Source organism: Dermacentor variabilis, chromosome 3, assembly GCF_050947875.1.
Source record: "Dermacentor variabilis isolate Ectoservices chromosome 3, ASM5094787v1, whole genome shotgun sequence".
NCBI classification, from domain to species: domain Eukaryota; kingdom Metazoa; phylum Arthropoda; class Arachnida; order Ixodida; family Ixodidae; genus Dermacentor; species Dermacentor variabilis.
In genome coordinates this window covers 53,006,363-53,023,860 of record NC_134570.1, presented here as the reverse complement: position 1 = coordinate 53,023,860, position 17,498 = coordinate 53,006,363, and the positions used below count along the sequence as shown (strand labels likewise).

The 17,498-nt window shown below is 49.2% G+C and overlaps 1 protein-coding gene across 1 annotated transcript in view; it reads right to left on the bottom strand.

Moving 5' to 3' along the window:
* LOC142575603 (uncharacterized) overlaps positions 1-17,498 on the bottom strand; it is a 283,677-nt gene that overhangs the window by 51,820 nt on the left and 214,359 nt on the right. The window contains exon 3 of the mRNA XM_075685091.1: positions 7,196-7,389. Within this exon, the coding sequence (XP_075541206.1) occupies positions 7,196-7,345 (150 nt within the window). The 5' untranslated portion in view covers positions 7,346-7,389. The remainder of the gene's footprint in view (positions 1-7,195; positions 7,390-17,498) is intronic.

The window sequence follows — 17,498 nt, the reverse complement described above, 5'->3', positions numbered from 1 at the left end:
ACGCCGCGCGACAGACAGACAGGCGAAGTGGGCGTGGCGCGAAAATTTTTCTTGAAGGGGCAGCGTAATGTGACGAAGACGGAGGGCAGGAACACACAGGCCAGCGCTGTTCCTGCCTTCCGTCTTCGCCATATTGCGCTGCCTCTTTAAGATGTTCAACCAGTACCAACTCGCCCAAATGTCGATCCTTCCACGAAAATTTTTCACCTGTCGGGGAGGGCTAATGGCAGAAATGGAATCGAAACAGTGCGGAATACCTTTACGTTGTAGCACCCCTGAACTAGCTCCGAAAATTAGCGCGAATGAAATGGAACTAGAAGCTACTTCCCCAACCGGCTTCGGGCTACGCGTAATACTACCGCAGTAGCGTCGTAATCCCAGCGATAAGTGAGAGCAACGAACTATATAAGCAAATCGTTATAAAAATAAAGTTGGAAAACGCCCACCACTATTTGCTTCGGCAATGAAATTCAGTTTCGATGGTCCCTTGTATGTTATGTACACTCGCCTTTATATTTATATTTCGCTCAGTTGAACAACGAAAAGTAAAGTGGCCGCGCGATTTCCTGCTTCAATCTTTTCACAGTGGCACTGCAGGTGGCAATGAAACATATTTGGGGCAACAAGCTAAAAAAAAGTGGGCTACTAAAGAGAGTGGGGGGAGGGTGGAGAGGGGATAGTCCTCAATCGCATGTGCTTTTTTTCGTAGTAAACATCCGCAAAAAAAGGATCTCGCGCTGAAAGTTGTCACTGTTTTCCCGTTCCGGTATACACGCTCGTGTTGACACTCCGTTTGACACTTCTGACTGTGTAGGCATCCGCAACACAATAACGCACCTGTAAGCTTGAATTGCAGCTTGCAACGTTCTTCTTGCTTCGAAGTTTGCACTTTGCCTTTGGGCTTTCGCTAGTGTGCTCTTCTGCAGTCCGTGCGAGTAAACGAAATCGCGTTTCTTTTGTTCGGGCTTGCTGTCCGTGCGCGTCGCTAAGTTGTGTGTGCTCTTTAGGGAAAGCGTTGCTGTTCATATGTGTATTAGTTCCTTCTTTATTTTTATTCGTCATCGTTGTTGTAGCGCCATCTGCACTTCTTGCTCAAAACAATTGAAAGCGTTAGAGAAAAGAAAGAAAAAAAATTCACCGACGTATACGATACTCCCTAATGGGCAATTTGAGCGCAGCTCTGTACGTCTTTTCATTTCGCGATATATTGGCTGGTGCGGACAATCTCTCTCGTACGGCACGTTGCAAACGGAGCGAAGTGGGGCGCGACCGCCTCGTTAAACTGGAGATCGCGAGAGGCAGCGCCTGGGTGACGCGTGGGTGCGATTCACGGTCTGGCAGTCAGACCTGCCAGACGACGCGGGCTACTCTGGCGCCATCTCGTAGCCATCGTCGCCGCACTACGCTTTTCTCCTCAAGCTTTCGCCACCACACCCTCCTCCTCCGCTTTCCTCCTCGCGTTTTCCATCCCTCGCTGCGCTCCGCGTTCGCTCTTCCATCCTTCGCTGTGATCGCTCGCTCGGTTACGCCGACGCCTACACTCGCCGCATGAACGGGCTCCTAAGAGCTGCGCTCGAAAAAGATCAGAGGGGAAAAATGCAAGAAAGGATCGCACGCTGCGTGTCTGCGGGGTGTGTTTTACATGCTGTCCGTTTTCTGTCATCGTTTTTACTCGCTGAAGTATTGTAAATGAGCAGGCATAGTTACAAAAAAAAAAAAAACTGAGCGGGGAGCTGACGTTGACACTAGTCTACTTGTCCTCCGTTCGCCGCTTCGAGCAACAATCTTTGCGAAGACCCTTGCGTAAACTCTGCCGCTTTTATTGATCATGGTTGCCGAAAGAAATCGCGCAAGTAGAGCGTATGGAACATTCGTTTCACTTCCCTTACTAGGAATCTGAAGCTCGTCTGTAGAGTATGTGCATGCTTGTAAACAAGGAGACATAGTATACAGGTAGAAGGACCAGACGTACCATGTTTACACTTGTCTACAATTCATTATTTGCATACACATACACGGGCTTAGACTCAGAGCTAGTTGTGAACGGTTTTTTTTTTGGGGGGGGGGGCGCTGACGTGTAACTACACTCGCATCCTGTATACTGCCTATCCTGATCGCCACTCTTCATACACCTCTTTTCCTCCTCTCTCTCTTCTCTCTGAGCAGAGTAGCTGACTAGAGGTCTGTTAAAGAGACAATGAAATGCTTTTGACGCTTTTGTACAAACGTACTGAATCGTTCTAGGTACTTCTGATAAGTGACGCATCTAAGTGCTCCGCGTAAAGCGTGTAATTTATTACAAGGTTTTAAAAATGTGCGTCGCTACCAACTGCATCGGCGTAGCTGCCCTGTGTTTTCAGCCGCCCCCTCCCGATTGAAGTCAGTTGGGTAACTATCCAATTGGCTACCCCGGTCGCGTCATCGATAATTTTTCCAACTTTATGGTGCTGTTCCTAACAGATGGAATGTTGGTTAACTTGTTTCTATAAAAAAAGATAACGCAAATAAAATACACAGCGATAATTTATCACATTTATCACTAAGCTCAAGCACATCCGGCACACAGCGAGTGTCGTCTGCTTGTAAGACGACGTTCTCCGTGTTGACACCAGCTACGCGGTCAGCGCTGCTGGTCTCGAGCTTTCTTTTCGCGAGTACCAAGGATCGCCCTTGTTACGTTGTGGGCTGCAAATCTACCGATCGGGAACATGTCAAGCTGCGACATCGTATCCCTGTGCAAGGCAACATGCGAGTGGTGCAGCTGCAGCGCATCGGGCTGTCGCTATCCAATCGGGCGCCAGCTTGTACGCGTTAGCGGCCGTCACCTCACGCCGGAGGATTACTACCACAGTAGAGAGTATTAGCATGTCCGGTATACGGGTAAACGTAAGTGCAAGTGGACAGGGCCTGGGCGTTTTACCGCATGAGGGGAGGCGCAGACGTGAACGGCCTGCGCGGTCCAGCCACACGGTGACACAGAGCTCAACCAGACAAACACTGAGGTAATATAGCAGTAACCGAGCGTATTCTACCTTGCTGCTAACGTAAAGTTTCGGCAGGAGCGTAGTCGTGAACTCGTTGTCTTTTTTAGATGTTCAAAATGTTTTACACTTGGTTATACAATAGTAGGTATCTGTTTGGCTGGTTAAGTACTGCGACACCAGGTGGCTGCACCCTGCAGGCCGCTCGGCCCGTTCACGTTTACGCTAAGCCTTTTCATCACAACGGTAGCAGTATGGAGGGGCTCTATTTTACGCCTCCGCCCATCCGTCAAAACGCCCAGCTCACCTGCGGTTACCGGAATATCGGACACACTCGGCACTGCGACAGAACGCGTCGCAACACACGCTGCTTGGATAGCTCTCACGGGAGATCGACGGCCAGGCGGCTAGCTGAGAGGTTGGAGAGACTTCGCGCGCTGGCTCCAAGGCAACCGGAAGTAGACGACACGACGTCACATCATGACGCGGAGCCAGAGTAGGCGGAGCTTAGCCCCGATCACTCGGCGAACGAGTTGAGGAGGAAAAGCATGGCTAAGGAGACGGGTAACTTGTAATCGTCTGTAGCGCTCTTAATATGAGACGCTTCACTTAAACTGCGGCGCTAACGGTTTGCCGTAGCTGTACCCTACGCGTCTACAAAATTTGTCCAAACCGTTTCGAGGGCCCTTTAACTTAGGCCGATTTCACCGGTTTTCTATCTTCTTGTTCGCTATTCCCAGCTTTGGACAATAAGCTTTTCCAAGCACGTTCCTTTTTTGTGAGTGAAAACTTCGATAGATGTAATAATGCTACCTTGCGGAAAAAAGAAATTACACGAGAGGCGTATTTCGTTTTTTTTTTCCTACTTTATGCCCTTCTTATTGCTTTCTTTTTGTCAGCCCGGAATGTAACGGGGCAGCACCATCGCATCTACATTACGTCAAGCTCTGCATGTATAGCTTCTCTAAGCATTTCTTGGTAGCGGCGTACCGATATTCGCCTCTTGAGTAAGAGCTATCGAATCAATGGTTCCGCTGAAAAGAAGAAAAGAAAGAGAGAGAAATAAATAAGACAGACAAGTACTTCGTGATTCCGAGTCAACGAATGCGCTAGTTTATGTATAAGCTCGTTGTTGCACAACGGAGCGCGGAGTCATCGTGGCGTTTAGACACGCGAGCGCCGTGATTGTTTCTACAAGCCGAGCCCGCTCAGAGCAAGCGGCGTGGACCGCCCGCGCATTCGAGGACGTTGGCGTCCCGTTGTTCGTGCCTGCGTTTCATCACGCACCTGGGACTCGAGCCCATAGCGTTTCTCACTATATTACCTAGAGGGAAATCTGGCGCTGCTGCGCTGTGGTATGCATGGGAATACCGGTATATTGCGACTTCGGATTGGCCATCGTTCTCGGAGAGTCAGGCAAGCAGCGTTCCGTCTGTCACAATGATTCATATTCTACTAAAGCTGCACGTAAAAAAGTTGTTTTAGCTTTATTATTACACAAGAACATGTATTGTCTAACTATGAGAACTTGTTATTGCGTGTGCAATTATATGATACGTAAAAAGTATCAGCGGGCCGCTAAACTCGGAGGACAGACGACAAGATTCGCGCTCACTTTGAAACAGTTTGTAGTCTGTTCTTGCTTTTCTTCCCTCCGTCGTGCATTGTAGGCGAGTAAAGATGCAATTTGCGGGAATGGAAACATTTTATGAAGATTTTACTTTAAGGAGGCGTTATTTGTGTAGCCATATCCACGTTTTAGACGAAGCCTCTTACAACACCAGCCAACGCAAGCCTCGCAGACACATACACCGTCATTGCCATGACGGCACAGCGCCCTTTAAGAAACTCCCATAGACGGTGGCGCCAGATTTCCCTCTAGGTGTTACAATGAGAAACTCTATGCTCGAGCCCATTGTGGCTGGCGGCTACGACTGTGTGTGTTCTCGTTCGCGTGCTCGCGCAGTGCCTGCTATTTTGCCGTCCAACGCGAGTGCAGCAGGCCCGATTCTCCGGTCCAGAGACGTATAAGCGAGAGCGAATATTAATTACTCACTGGCGACGCGAGGGCATAAGTTACGAGCGAATTCAAATAACTGAGCTTGCGTTCTGGGCGGTGGTACACGAGTAATGACGCAACGACCACACGCGGTATTTCGTACATATATTGGTGCGGGCATCGGTATGTAACAGCATCTTTCGAAGCGCGTATATGCGAACTTTGTGCCAGGGTATACGACGAATGCGGTATATTCTGTAATGATCCTTTAGCTGGCGACATTGCCAAGCAATAGCCTCAAGCTTGCGCGTATATTTCTTTCTATCTCTCGTGTTTCTTACCCTTGAGAGAGAGAGAGAGAGAGAGAGAGAGAGAGAGAGATCGTAAAAGAAAGTGTAATAAGAATACTGCGGCATAAGCGAACGTTCGGCTGCCGGGAAAGCACTGTCGTTTATCGTTCTGGTCCCGTCTCGTTAACTGCGCTGTTTTTACCTTTACGGTCATATATTAACCAGAGGAAGTGCTCCTTTTATTTTTGCTTCAGTCGTGCCTCGTGGAAACGCCAACTGCTGTGCATTGAAGTTTAACGAAGCCGTTCGTCTAGGGAGCTAAGTTATGCACATAATTGCTTCGGCCTAAGGAAGCCGAGGAATCAGATTACATTTTAGTATACTTTGTAGACCGATAAATTATTTTATGGGGTCGCTAATTACTTAAGTATAGTCATGTACGCTGGTATACTGTCTGTCGCTGCTTCCACCAGTTCTTTCCGGCCAGAATGCGCTGTACGCTACTTTTCCTATCTTTGATCCAGTGCTGTGTCGTAGACTTCGTTAGCACCGTCATGGATTGTCTTAAACGATCGGCTCGTGGGCTAAGTCGAACCCCCCCCCCCACACACACACGCACACACACACACACACACACACACACACACACACACACACACACACACACACACACACACACACACACACACACACACACACACACACACACACACACACACACACACACACACACACACACACACACACACACACACACACACACACACACACACACACACACACACACACACACACACACACACACACACACACACACACGCACACACACACACACGCACACACACATACACACACGCACACACAAAAAAGCAAATCCGTGCTTTCGGTAGGGAACGAAGTGTGCGTATAGGATCGATAATAGGCGTCTTCCCGACTTTTCTCAATCAGAATAAAATTACGTTTCGTTTATTCTCGGCGCCATTTTTGAAATGACGCCTAAGTACATTTGCGAGAGGTTTGGAATACAATATCTGGTTGTTGTATTTTAGAAATGGCTTCTTGCCGTTCCGGAACATGGTCAAGTCCTGCTGTGTTCGGTAACAAGCGTGGCGCTAGATTATTGGAAAAGTGCGGTCGCATAAATTATGGTAACGATCGATTTCATCCTCTGTTCTTTTAGTCCTTCCTCATTGACCTGCACGCTACCTACCCGGCCTTATCGCCATCGATCGGCAGCTTGTCGCGTAAATAAGATAGCTAGTCGAACGTTCTATCCCTCGGTCACTCCGGTGATAGACATATAGGAAAAGGAGACTGAAACGCTCAGAAATCTTCATGTTTCATACGACTCACTGCAATGCGATATTGTGAGATCCCATAATTGCAGTACGGTGGAATTATAATTCCATCATGATAGCACTTATATTCCCCCACTTCGGTGTGCCTCATATCAGATCGTTGGTTGCGGCACGCAACCAACCAACCAATTTGAATTTTTTAGCTTCCGGGAGTAACGCCAACTAAACACACGTTGCAAAGACCAACAACCGCTCACGGCTGCTACAGCCTTGAAGTTTTATGTAGTTTCCGGCATCTGTAAGCAGAGGGAGCTTTTTGCGTAACCTATAGAGTAAGATGCGATTGGAAGATTGGTGGAAGAAAAGTAGGGAAACGACAAAAAACGGAGACGTACAAAAGCAAAGTTCGCAATAGCGGATCAGAAAATTTGGTTGTGGAAGTTCATAGTGTTTTTTTTTCTTGTTTTTTCTTTTTTAACCTAGGTAGGACGTTAAGCAGTATAATAGCAAGAGCTTGGTGGCGCAGCCCACCGCTCCGTTCCAAAGGGAATGCTCATAACATCCATCCATCCATCCGTCCATCCATGGAGGTTGAAAGCCTTAGTACATCTAGTCGCGGCTTCTCACCTGCACCCGCTCCTTCCACCAGAGGTCAGCCCAGGGCGTCTCGTTGTTGCCTGTGGCGCTGCCGCTGCTGCTACCGCTGCTGGTGCTGCTGACGTTGCCGTCTGACGACGTCATCGCGTCCTCGCCGGCTGACGTCATCAGGCCGGCCATGTGGATTCACGCAGCCACGGCCGCGGCAGCGAAGGCGTCTCCGCCTGTGGGGTGACAGGAGAGACACATCGAGGATATAAGGCTCGGGGTACGAGGCTCCTTGAATAAGACTCAAAAAAGGAGGGAGTCAGCATACTGCCTTCTTTTTTTTAAAAGAAAAGGGTCATGGATGTGCCTGTTTATAAAGAGCCCAATGTGAAAGAAGCGCTGTTCGTCTACTAGTATCTCGGGAGCAAGCGGAATATTACCAAGTTATTGAGCACCTGTAAAGAAATGCGCCTGATATGAAAGCGTTATGACGTAATAGTTCTGCGGAAGCCCGCATGGTGGAGGGAAGTAATTAATTAATGAAAAATTGAGACATCCACCCGTTCGTAGCAACTGCTACAAAGGAAACCCATAAGGGTTCCTCGAAAGAAAAGCCTCGCTTGAAGAAAAATTCTTCCTGGTCCGGGACTCGAACCGGGAACCGCCGCCTTTCCGGGGCAACCGCTCTACCATCTGAGCAAACGAGGCGCCTAGCAGATAGCAGGACGAAGTCGAATTCGTCAACAACTCGAAGCAATGGCAAGAGTTTGACTCAGATGGAAGAGTTTGAGCTCAGATGGTAGAGCGGCAGCCCCGTATGGGCAGCGGTCCCGGGTTCGAGTCCTGGACCAGGAGGAATTTTTCTTCAACTGCGAGGCTTTTCTTTCAAGGAAACCGTATGGTTTTCCTTTGTAGCACTTGCTACGGACGGGTGGATGTCTCAATTTTAACTTAAATGATGAAAGCGTTATACACCAGGTACACCGAAACTGCGCGCTCTGCACGGAATCACCGGCGTACAAAAAACAACAACAATAAAATGACAAGATAAGAGGGACTCTCAATTTAATGGAATCTGGGGAAGTTTGTTTCGCTGCTCGGTTGTAGCAAATGCTACTCGTGAGCTGCATGCGTGTCCTATATAGTCAATCAAGCGATAGAAAATTGCGTCAATGTTGCCGTCATTCGTGCGCCCACAACCTTCTGCTATTTCTTGCTTTTCAACTTCAATGAGATCGGGAAAATTATTAAATAAAAAGAAAGATAGGATGATGAATACCAGTTCGATCCCATAAATGTAAGGCCGAAATTTAAGTCAATGCAGTTGGAAATCACGCGGCGCTTTGCGACGCTAGTGCAAGACATAGACACCAGGCGCCGCCACCGAAACGGAGATGTTTAGACCATCTGTAAACAAGAAGAAGAAGAGGAAGAAAAATAAAAAGGAGGGATGAGATCGAAAGAACCGGAGTCGGTGCAAGCGCGTACGTAGCGGTGCAATGCAGAGATTGAGGTTTTAATGACGAAAGTAAGTGGCTAGACGGCGATAAATGTAGCAAAAACCTGATCAGGTCTGGCAGGCTAGGCGAGTGTTATTATGAAAGAGCGCTAATTTCCTTCTTTCCTTCCCTCCTCTATCTCCATGACATCTTTGTTTTCCCCTTTACCATTCCCCCGGTGTAGGGTAGCCAACCGGACGATATTCTGCTTAACATAGCTGCTCATAAACGTCATCTGCTGCGATGAAGGAATCTTCTGCTACTGAGTTGTCTTGGAGGGGTTTTGATAAAAGGCCGAGTACCCTGAAAAAAAAAAAAACAAAGGGAAAGAGATGAGCTCTCGCCCTCAGCCTGAATTTTTATGGTGCACGCATGAAGTGGATGATTTGGAAACTTCGACAGAAAGAACGAAACAATAAAGCAAAAGCTATACGTGCAGCATTTTTGCTACGCTTTTGGAGGAAACCCGTGCGTGCGTTGCCGTGAAGCCATACTGCTGATCAACGACACTGGGTGGAGCAGAGACCCAAATTTGGAAATGTTTTCGTCACCTTATCAATTTTAATAAAGTTCGCGAAACAAGTGATTAAGGCTTCTGCTGACAAGTGCACTATCGTTGGTATGCTTAGACGGATTGGAACGATGCACAATTCACAGCTGAAAACGCGGCAAAAGTGCCATTTTTCTCGAATTGGGGACAATTTTCGTCCCCTGGATTTTGCGTTCGTCGAACGCCAAAACATTTTTTTTAGCCATGTATTTACGTTCAAGACTAGCAGCGTCAGTCAATTCATTAACAGTGACAGAATTTCTATACGAGCGCCCAAACATGCACTAAGCTGTGTTTCTTTTTTTTTTTTTGGAGGTGACAATAAATGCAGCAATAATAAAATGACTGCCTAAATAGAGGTCGCACATCAAAGTACAGTTTCTACAAATTTCTAAGACCTTTGCACACTCGCGAAAATAGGCATAAATATTCAAATTCTTTTCACGTACAGCGTATTGGAACTGTACTTTTTTGTGAAACTGAATTGACACTGTCTCAGAAGATATTTTAGAAAAATTGTTTAGTGATGTGCCACCGTCTTAGGAATCGAAAATGGTGAGGGTTGAGTTATTGGCTGGGGCGTTTGGAGCGCAATAACTCTTCTGCACTAAAAAAGAAAAAAAAAAAGAAAACAGAAAGGGAGAAAATATTTATTTGGTATTGACAAGAGAGATAAAAAAAAGAAGAAAGAAGTAGAGAAAGATGTATTCATTTTTCTCCAAACCGCCCAATTCTTGGCCTGTCTCCCACGGTGGGTATGTGCCGTGTGTACCGAGGAGGATCATCATCACCACCACCACCACCGCCGCCGCCACCACCACCACCACCATCTCGTCTCCCGTGACCGTGGCATCCGCGGCACAGGTATACACCGCCATAGGCCTCGCACTCGAGTGCGACAAGACAATGCAGTCTTATGTTTTCCTTCTTCACAATTTTTCTTTTTTCGCATGTTTGGCGAATGGAACACCACCTATTTGCCTGACTTTTAAACACTATATTGTCGGTTCAGATGTTTGAAATAATGGAATAATGAAAAACTTGAAATAATGAGCAATAATTAGAGCTTTTTCTCATCCTAGCTTATAAAACCTCGGTGAGCAGGCGCGACACCTGCAGCTTCTCGCCAAACAGCAAAGAACGGCTAAAACATGTCACTGCCGTTCGACCTTTCTTTCTTTTGTCTTAGTCGAGAAGGAATTCTTTAATTTCGATTGTCGGCTAGCTGTAGGCAAGTAGGGGTGCTATAACGTAAAACTATTCCAAACTTTTCTATTCCAATTCTGCTATCAGCCCTCCGCGATTGGTCAAAAACTTTTTTGGACCACCCCCCACTTCACCTGTCTGTCACGCGACGTCGCGAAAACCGCAATACCTCCCCATCTGATATGATGTGTACACACTGATTATGCATGATTTGACAGAAAAAAGAAAAACAGTTATTTCTGATTCGACCCATTTTCGCCATTAGCCCTCGGCTATTGGTAAAAAGTTTTCGGGCTGCACCCACTTCACCTGCCTGTCACACGACGTCACAAAGCCATACAAACTCACCTCGTCAAAGTGACGTGTACGCGATAAAGATGCATTAATATGCCGAACAAAACTGAATTTTTTTCGGAATAGCCGCAGGCTGCCCCGTTCCGAAAGGAATAAAAGATGGCTGCCGCCAATCGCTGAGACGCTGGCTACTCGCACCTGCCGAAGAGCATGGGTGTATTTGCGTATAATAAAACATCTTGCGTGACCGTGTAACGTTTTCAAGCACTTTCGGCACATTTACTACCTCATTCTGCCAACTCTTCTTTGCTGAGGGTCAGTTTTAGCGTCATTCTTAAGCTTCCGTTGCATGCCGCCGCGATTTTCATCCAGCCACCACAAGCTAAGTAAGGGAAAGCCGACCAATCGCAGACGTCGGCACCACCCTCTTCATCCGGTTATCAATTTGCAGTGCACTGGCTCTGCCCCAGTGAATCCCTCTCCACTTGAGCGTTCTCTTCGCCTCTTGTCAGCCAATTATATACGACAAGCCGGTCAGTGTAGGCAATGTTATTCGTTTTTCGAGCAAACAAAAGCGACCTCCTATGAACGAGGAGAGCGTTTGATTGGTCTGTTCAGACAACCCTATGGGTGACCGCCCGGTGCTTGCGTCGGTGGTTACGCAAATTTGACGTCAGGGAATTGGAATAGAAACATATTGGAATAGTTTTACGTTATAGGGCCCCAGAGCATGTACGCGACACGCACGGCCAGCTAGGCACAATAGCAATTAGGAAGGAAAGAAAATACAGGCGGACACGTAATATTACACGACACAACAAGTACGCATACTGCGATCAACGAAATACTTTAGGTGAACCCTCGAGCTTCAACGCCCTAATTGTTGCCGCAAAACGTGCGGCGCGCATCACGGATCGAGCCACTTTCAGGCTCGCCTTCTCCGCGTTCCCCTACCACACTTGACAGAGAGCGTGAGTGCCGCGAATGGCACCACCGCCAGAGAGTGCTCTGCCCAGAGTGCCGTAGTAGTAATTTCGCATGAGCGCGTAGCGGTAGAGGCGGCCACCGCACTGGTCGGCGTAGTTGTCGCCCTCCAAGTCGAGGAGGAGGACACAGGCGTGCGGAGGGTCGCCGGGTGCCGACGCCAACTGCGTCGCGTTGATTACGGCGAAGTCGAGGCGCTTCCGGAGAGTGTTGATGTCTTCTATCAGCATCAGCGAGTCGTCGAGGCGGCCCGGCGCCTGCTTCACCACGAAGATGTGAAACAGGCACGAAGAACCGAACGACCGGCTCTCGCAGACGTCGGGCCAGTCGCATTCCAAGTAGAGGGGCCCGCGCCTGAAATCCTTCTTGTATTGGAGGCTCAGCGTTTGGTCGAGGTCGACGCTCGAGTGGAACGGCAGCAGGCTGTCGGTGAGGCAAAGCTGGGACCTCCGGAGCCTCGTCGCAGGCAGGGCGCTTGCGAACGACCGGTACGCGGCATGCATGCCCAAGGTGCCAGCGTTGCAGAAGTCATCGATGTTGAACCACTTCTGCGAGCGCTCGTTCTGCGTCGCCAGAAAGAAATGGTCGACGACGTCGGCAGCCTCTCGAGCTAGGGACTGGCTGGCCGCGTTCAGTTCGAGCACCACGGTCACCAAGGCGCCGGGCCTTGCGTCGAACCGTCTGCGAAGTCTGCGCAGAAGACTGTTGAGCACACCGTAGTCGTCGGGGCCCTGGCAACCGGCGCGAGCCTCAACCCAGTGTACAGTGACGCCGTTGAGGCCGAGCCTGTCCAGGGAATCGACGACGTTGTTCACCATCCGGCCCATCGTCGCGTGGTCCCGGCCTAGCATCGAGAAGTGGGGCGCGTCCTCGGGGTATCCGCCCAGGGCCAGCAGGATCTTGACGGCGGAGAAGTTCAGCGCGTCGGCTACGGCCCTCAGCCGTTTCAGGCCGTACAGCTCGTCGAAGGCGGGCTGCCGGCTCGTCAGATTTCCGTTTTCGATGCCCACCGACCAGTAGACGACGTGCGGGCACAAGGCGAAGGGCACGGTCGCGAACACGTAGTTCCACCGAGGTGGCGTGCTTCCGAGAGCCCCGTAGACGCGCGTGTTGTTGAAGACGCAAAATATGGGTCTCGAGCTTTCGTTCGACGGCCCGAACAGGTACGGAGCGCTCACGTTGAGATACGGTGGCACCGCGGGCAACATCACGGGCGCAAGGCAGGCGGGAGGAAAGCCGCGCCACGGCGAAGTGTTGGTCGGGGGGAACGGCGTGGAGGCGGACAACGGCGGCGATGCGAAGAAGGGCGGCATGGTCCAGTTGGCGTGGACCACGAGGGGAACCAGAACGAGCCACGCGGACAGCACCAGGGGGAACGACAAGGAGGCGCCCAAAATCCAGAGCACGATGCAGAAGCGCTCGTCCTGGGGCCGCATGTCCTCGCGCGCGGCGACCCGACGGTGGTGGACCTGCACTTGGCCACTGGGCCTCGCTTGGTCACTCTGCGGCGGCCGTGTTCCGACCACCTGAATCACCACCGGCGGCGACGAAGGGCCGGGCGATTCCGACGAGGCCTCGTCTATCGGAGAGCGAGCTGTCGGGGAACCGCTACTGACAGCTTGCCCATGGGGCTTCGTGTCACGTAGGGCTCGGATCCTCACATCGGGCACGGATGTCGCCATAGATTGAACAGGAGCCGTGTTTGTGAGCTAGCGCGGGGTAGTCTCGTGGCACGTTCGTTTCCTTTTCCTTCACTGACCACGCATATACCCACTGGGGGGGGGGGGGGGGGAGGCGTGATTGGCCAAGATTCGGATGGTATTACAAAGAGGCTGGCTTATTACTTACAACAATAGACAACTGCGGTACTAAACTGTTGTAATATGCCGCACGATGGACTTATCAAGAAAGTCGGCTTGAAGCAACTTCAAGAGGAATTCTGCACCTTTGGTTTCGTCACTGCCACTGGAATGCGGAAGTCAGCTCCACAAGGCATCTCACTTCGTCGTGGTGATGACATACATAGTTTTAAACGGCAATCGGTTGCTGATTGAAAGAGCCGTACCAGTGAGTGCTTTGTGCACTTGTTGCTGTTTTCTCATCGGTCGACAACTCACTGTCACTTCGCGAAGTGTCTTAATACGATAGTATTATACGTATCATCCAAGAGCACTCGGCGTGGTGGGTCATGTGGTTAACAGCTTGGATGTATAGACAGAGAGCCGCCTGCAGACAAAGCAGAAATAGATCAGAAGATGAAGACACACTGGGGCTACATTCACAGAAACGTTTGTGAAGCCCTCTGCAACTTCCTGCGCGAGACGGAAAGAATTGCACTCCGAAATCCTTTTTTTACATCATATGATCAAATAATGTTTACTGTGATACTTAAATATTTGATCAGTAGACAGCAGACATTTAAATCACATTTAGAAAGCACTTAATTCATTTTATTTCATTCTCATAAAAATTAATAATGACAGTTTTCTCACCGCCCGATTCGTGGCCGATCCCCCAGAGTGGGTTGCGCCATTTCACTGAGGAACAAGAACGAGATGAGGGCAACTAGGTTAAAAGGTGACAAGGGGGCGGTCGATTACGTTATTGTCACGTGTCAACTTGGCATCGCCCGCCATGCTTCCGGGGTTGCGTTCGTCGCGTCGCCGACGGCAGTCAGGTGCGAAGAACTTCGGAGGCGGCGGGAGACGGCGCCGCCAGCCCGGTGGAGCGTCGGTCAACGTGTCGCTCGCTTTGCGATGTCGCTGCACGTCATCGCACTCTTGGCAAACGTTCGAAAATTCTGCGTCATGCCAAGGAGGGAGGGTCGTCACCCGGAGACCTCGGACCAGCAGGTTAAGCTCGACTGTTGCGAGCCGCAGGGAAACGGCCAATTCAAACGAATGACAGGCTGTGACCCTTCACGCTTTGCGTCTGCTCCAAACTACCCCAGTCGTCCGTCCGACCTTCACCTTGCCTGTATTGCGCTTAACGGGCTGTACGTGGCCCTTGAGGTTTCATATATCACCATCGTCATTCATGAGTCCTTATTCCCCCTCGTCGTCCGATTTTCCCAGTGTAGAGCAGCAAGTTATGTGAAATGGCCCAAGATTGAAGATTGGGCTAGTTGCGAAGACATTAGGATCGGCGAAACATTGAAAAAAAAAAGAAGCAAGAAAACGGACAGAGAACGGGTACGTACCGGCGCATGTACGATCGGCGAAGCAATGCAAACATTAAAGAACCTACGTTTTTTTTTTCTTGGCCGCCATTTTCGCACTGCTTCACCTATCTACATAATTAAACCCACGACAATGTTAATGTGCCCAGCAAAATACCATAATCTACTGGAGTTTCATATATTATCTTGCCGCGGTGATCGCTTTGTTTGCAAAGTGCATATATGCCGCAATTTCGCACTCATATTTTTTCCCCTGCTTAATACGTACATTTAATGCCACGAATGTGACCTGCCTAGTACACGCGGCGACCTTTATTGAAAGCTGACGCACGATAAATGAGTTTTCCGCATCGTCGAGTCTCGGAAACTGCAGCGCGAAATCACCGGAAGCGCCGTGTTCGCCTTCGGCCCCGTCGTCATGCATCACGTGACAGTTGCTCTTACAGCCGCCGTCAGGCGGCGCTGTTCGGCAGCCCGCTGCTGTCGCCTTACGGCGGCCTCCCGGTGCCTATAATGGAGAACGTAAAAAAAAAAAAAAAGACCGTGTACCATTTCTGTGGGCTGTTGTCTTTATTTTTGCACTTTTTCGTCCTTTCGTCGTTGCTGCGGTGGTTTCCCGTTACTCCTTTGCAATACAAAGGACCGAAGGTTATAGTCCTCCTCTTCCCCTCCTCCTCTCCCTCCCTTCATTTAGTTCCTGAGAACTGGGCTCAACACGAGGGTTTTCCCCCCATAACTAGGTCTTTTCATCAAGGGGCAGAGTCTGGATAGCCTTGTATCGGAACTGTGTGCTCCCACTGATTACGACGACGCGCCTCGCTTCGCTGATGGCGGTGTCGGTGCTCGTTATGCTCCAGCGTCGCTAATGATTTGGCGCAGCTCGTATCCAATTACAGAGCCGAATGAAGCCCCCCCCCCCCTTCCACCCCGACAGGCGCAGACCCTTCTTACAAGACGACAAAAATGTTCGATACAAAGAAACTGAGAAACAAAGAAAGAAGAAGGAGAGGGGAAGAAAGAGAGGACAACAAATATAAGTGTAGACATTCATCTTTTCTTGCGAGGATTCTGCTAGCAGAACATCGATAATTCCTTCTAGAATCCGCTAACAATATTTGTATATCTGTCACGAGTTATCTCGACAAAAAAAGAAGTAATATAAGGATATCAATGCATAGTAAGCAGGAACGCGCAAGTGTCAGTTGTGATGGTCGCAACGCCACCAGTACGAGGAAGGCAGATAAGGCACTTCTTGGGCGCCGAATTGTTTCTTCGGCATTGGTTGAGCAAAGGGACATTTACTTCGGAAACCGCAACTTTTAAAGTTAATGCAGCCCCCCCCCCCAACAGCAGTCCGCTTTCTACCAAGCAAAGGAAAAACGCGATACCGGTTACAGCTTCGGGAGTCTGAACCCCAGCCTGTATACCAGCTGAACCAGGGAGTCTGAACCAGCCAGCGATGGGTGACAGCTTTGCGTGAGCCGAAAAAAAAAATTGCTCTCGAAGTATCTTCCATGCATGTCGTATAACACAAAATGCGCTGCAGCAGTTGCACGGACAGTCAGTTCAGTGCAGCGTCTATAGTACTTCGGCGTATTACGGAGGTACAGGCACCGCAACTCGCAGTTGTCGTTCCGCCAAAGTGCGAGTTCTGAGGCAAAAACTGCTACAAACTGCCCAATATTCTTCTCGCGATTACTTAGCAAGTGAGCTAGAGGAAAGAAAGGCAGACTTTAAGACTCGAAGAGTTCGCTGCAGACTCGATCGACCCGCTAAAAAGGGCGTCCCACTCCCTTTGTGAAGTGGAGGCTGAGGGGCCAATAGAGTGCCGCTACTAAGCACGAGGTCGCGGGTTCGACTTCCGCTCGCAGCAGCGACATGCCGATGGCAGTGTAGTGCAAAAAAAAAAAAAGGAAATGATTACGCAGTAAACTTCTGAGTTCACGCTGTAGAACCACGAGTCAAAATTAACTCTGATTCCTCGACAACGGCATGTACCTCATTATTTCCTGTCTTAAATCCTGTGAAGGATAGCCAGTAATCAGACTAACTAGGTTATCTGTCTCTTCGTTGTTTATTCCACTGGCTTGCTAACATACTCAGGATGTTGGACGTTTCTTTTTTTCGGATATATAAAAGTTACGTACCGTTGTTTCTTTGGCATATGGATCCCTCCTGCCTTGATTAGTGCGTCTTTTTAATAACCGGTCGCACTGTTGCCTTTCGCAATTTTTTTTTGTGCTTTTGTTCATTCGTTCATCGGGAATCTTACAGCGCAGCGCCTCGATTTCACGAGATCCGCACTATTTCCATATTATAGCACGTTCTTGCTTTTTCTTCCCTTTTTCTTCTTTTTTTCTTCCTTTTTTCTGTGTGTGGCCAATTCTGAAGCAGGCAACGTTGGTCATGAAGTCAGGGGTATAATAAAAGGAAGCGAGCACTTGACGGGTTGCGAGAACTTGAAAACAAACAAACAAACAAACAAACAAAAAGAAAGAAAGAAAGAAAAACAGAATAAAAAATAAAGTAACGCAAGGTATGATAGAAGTGGCTTATGACGGGAGCTAATTAGACGACAACGCGTGGGACATGGATTAAAGGAACCGAAATTAATTATGCACGCGGTTGTCGGGA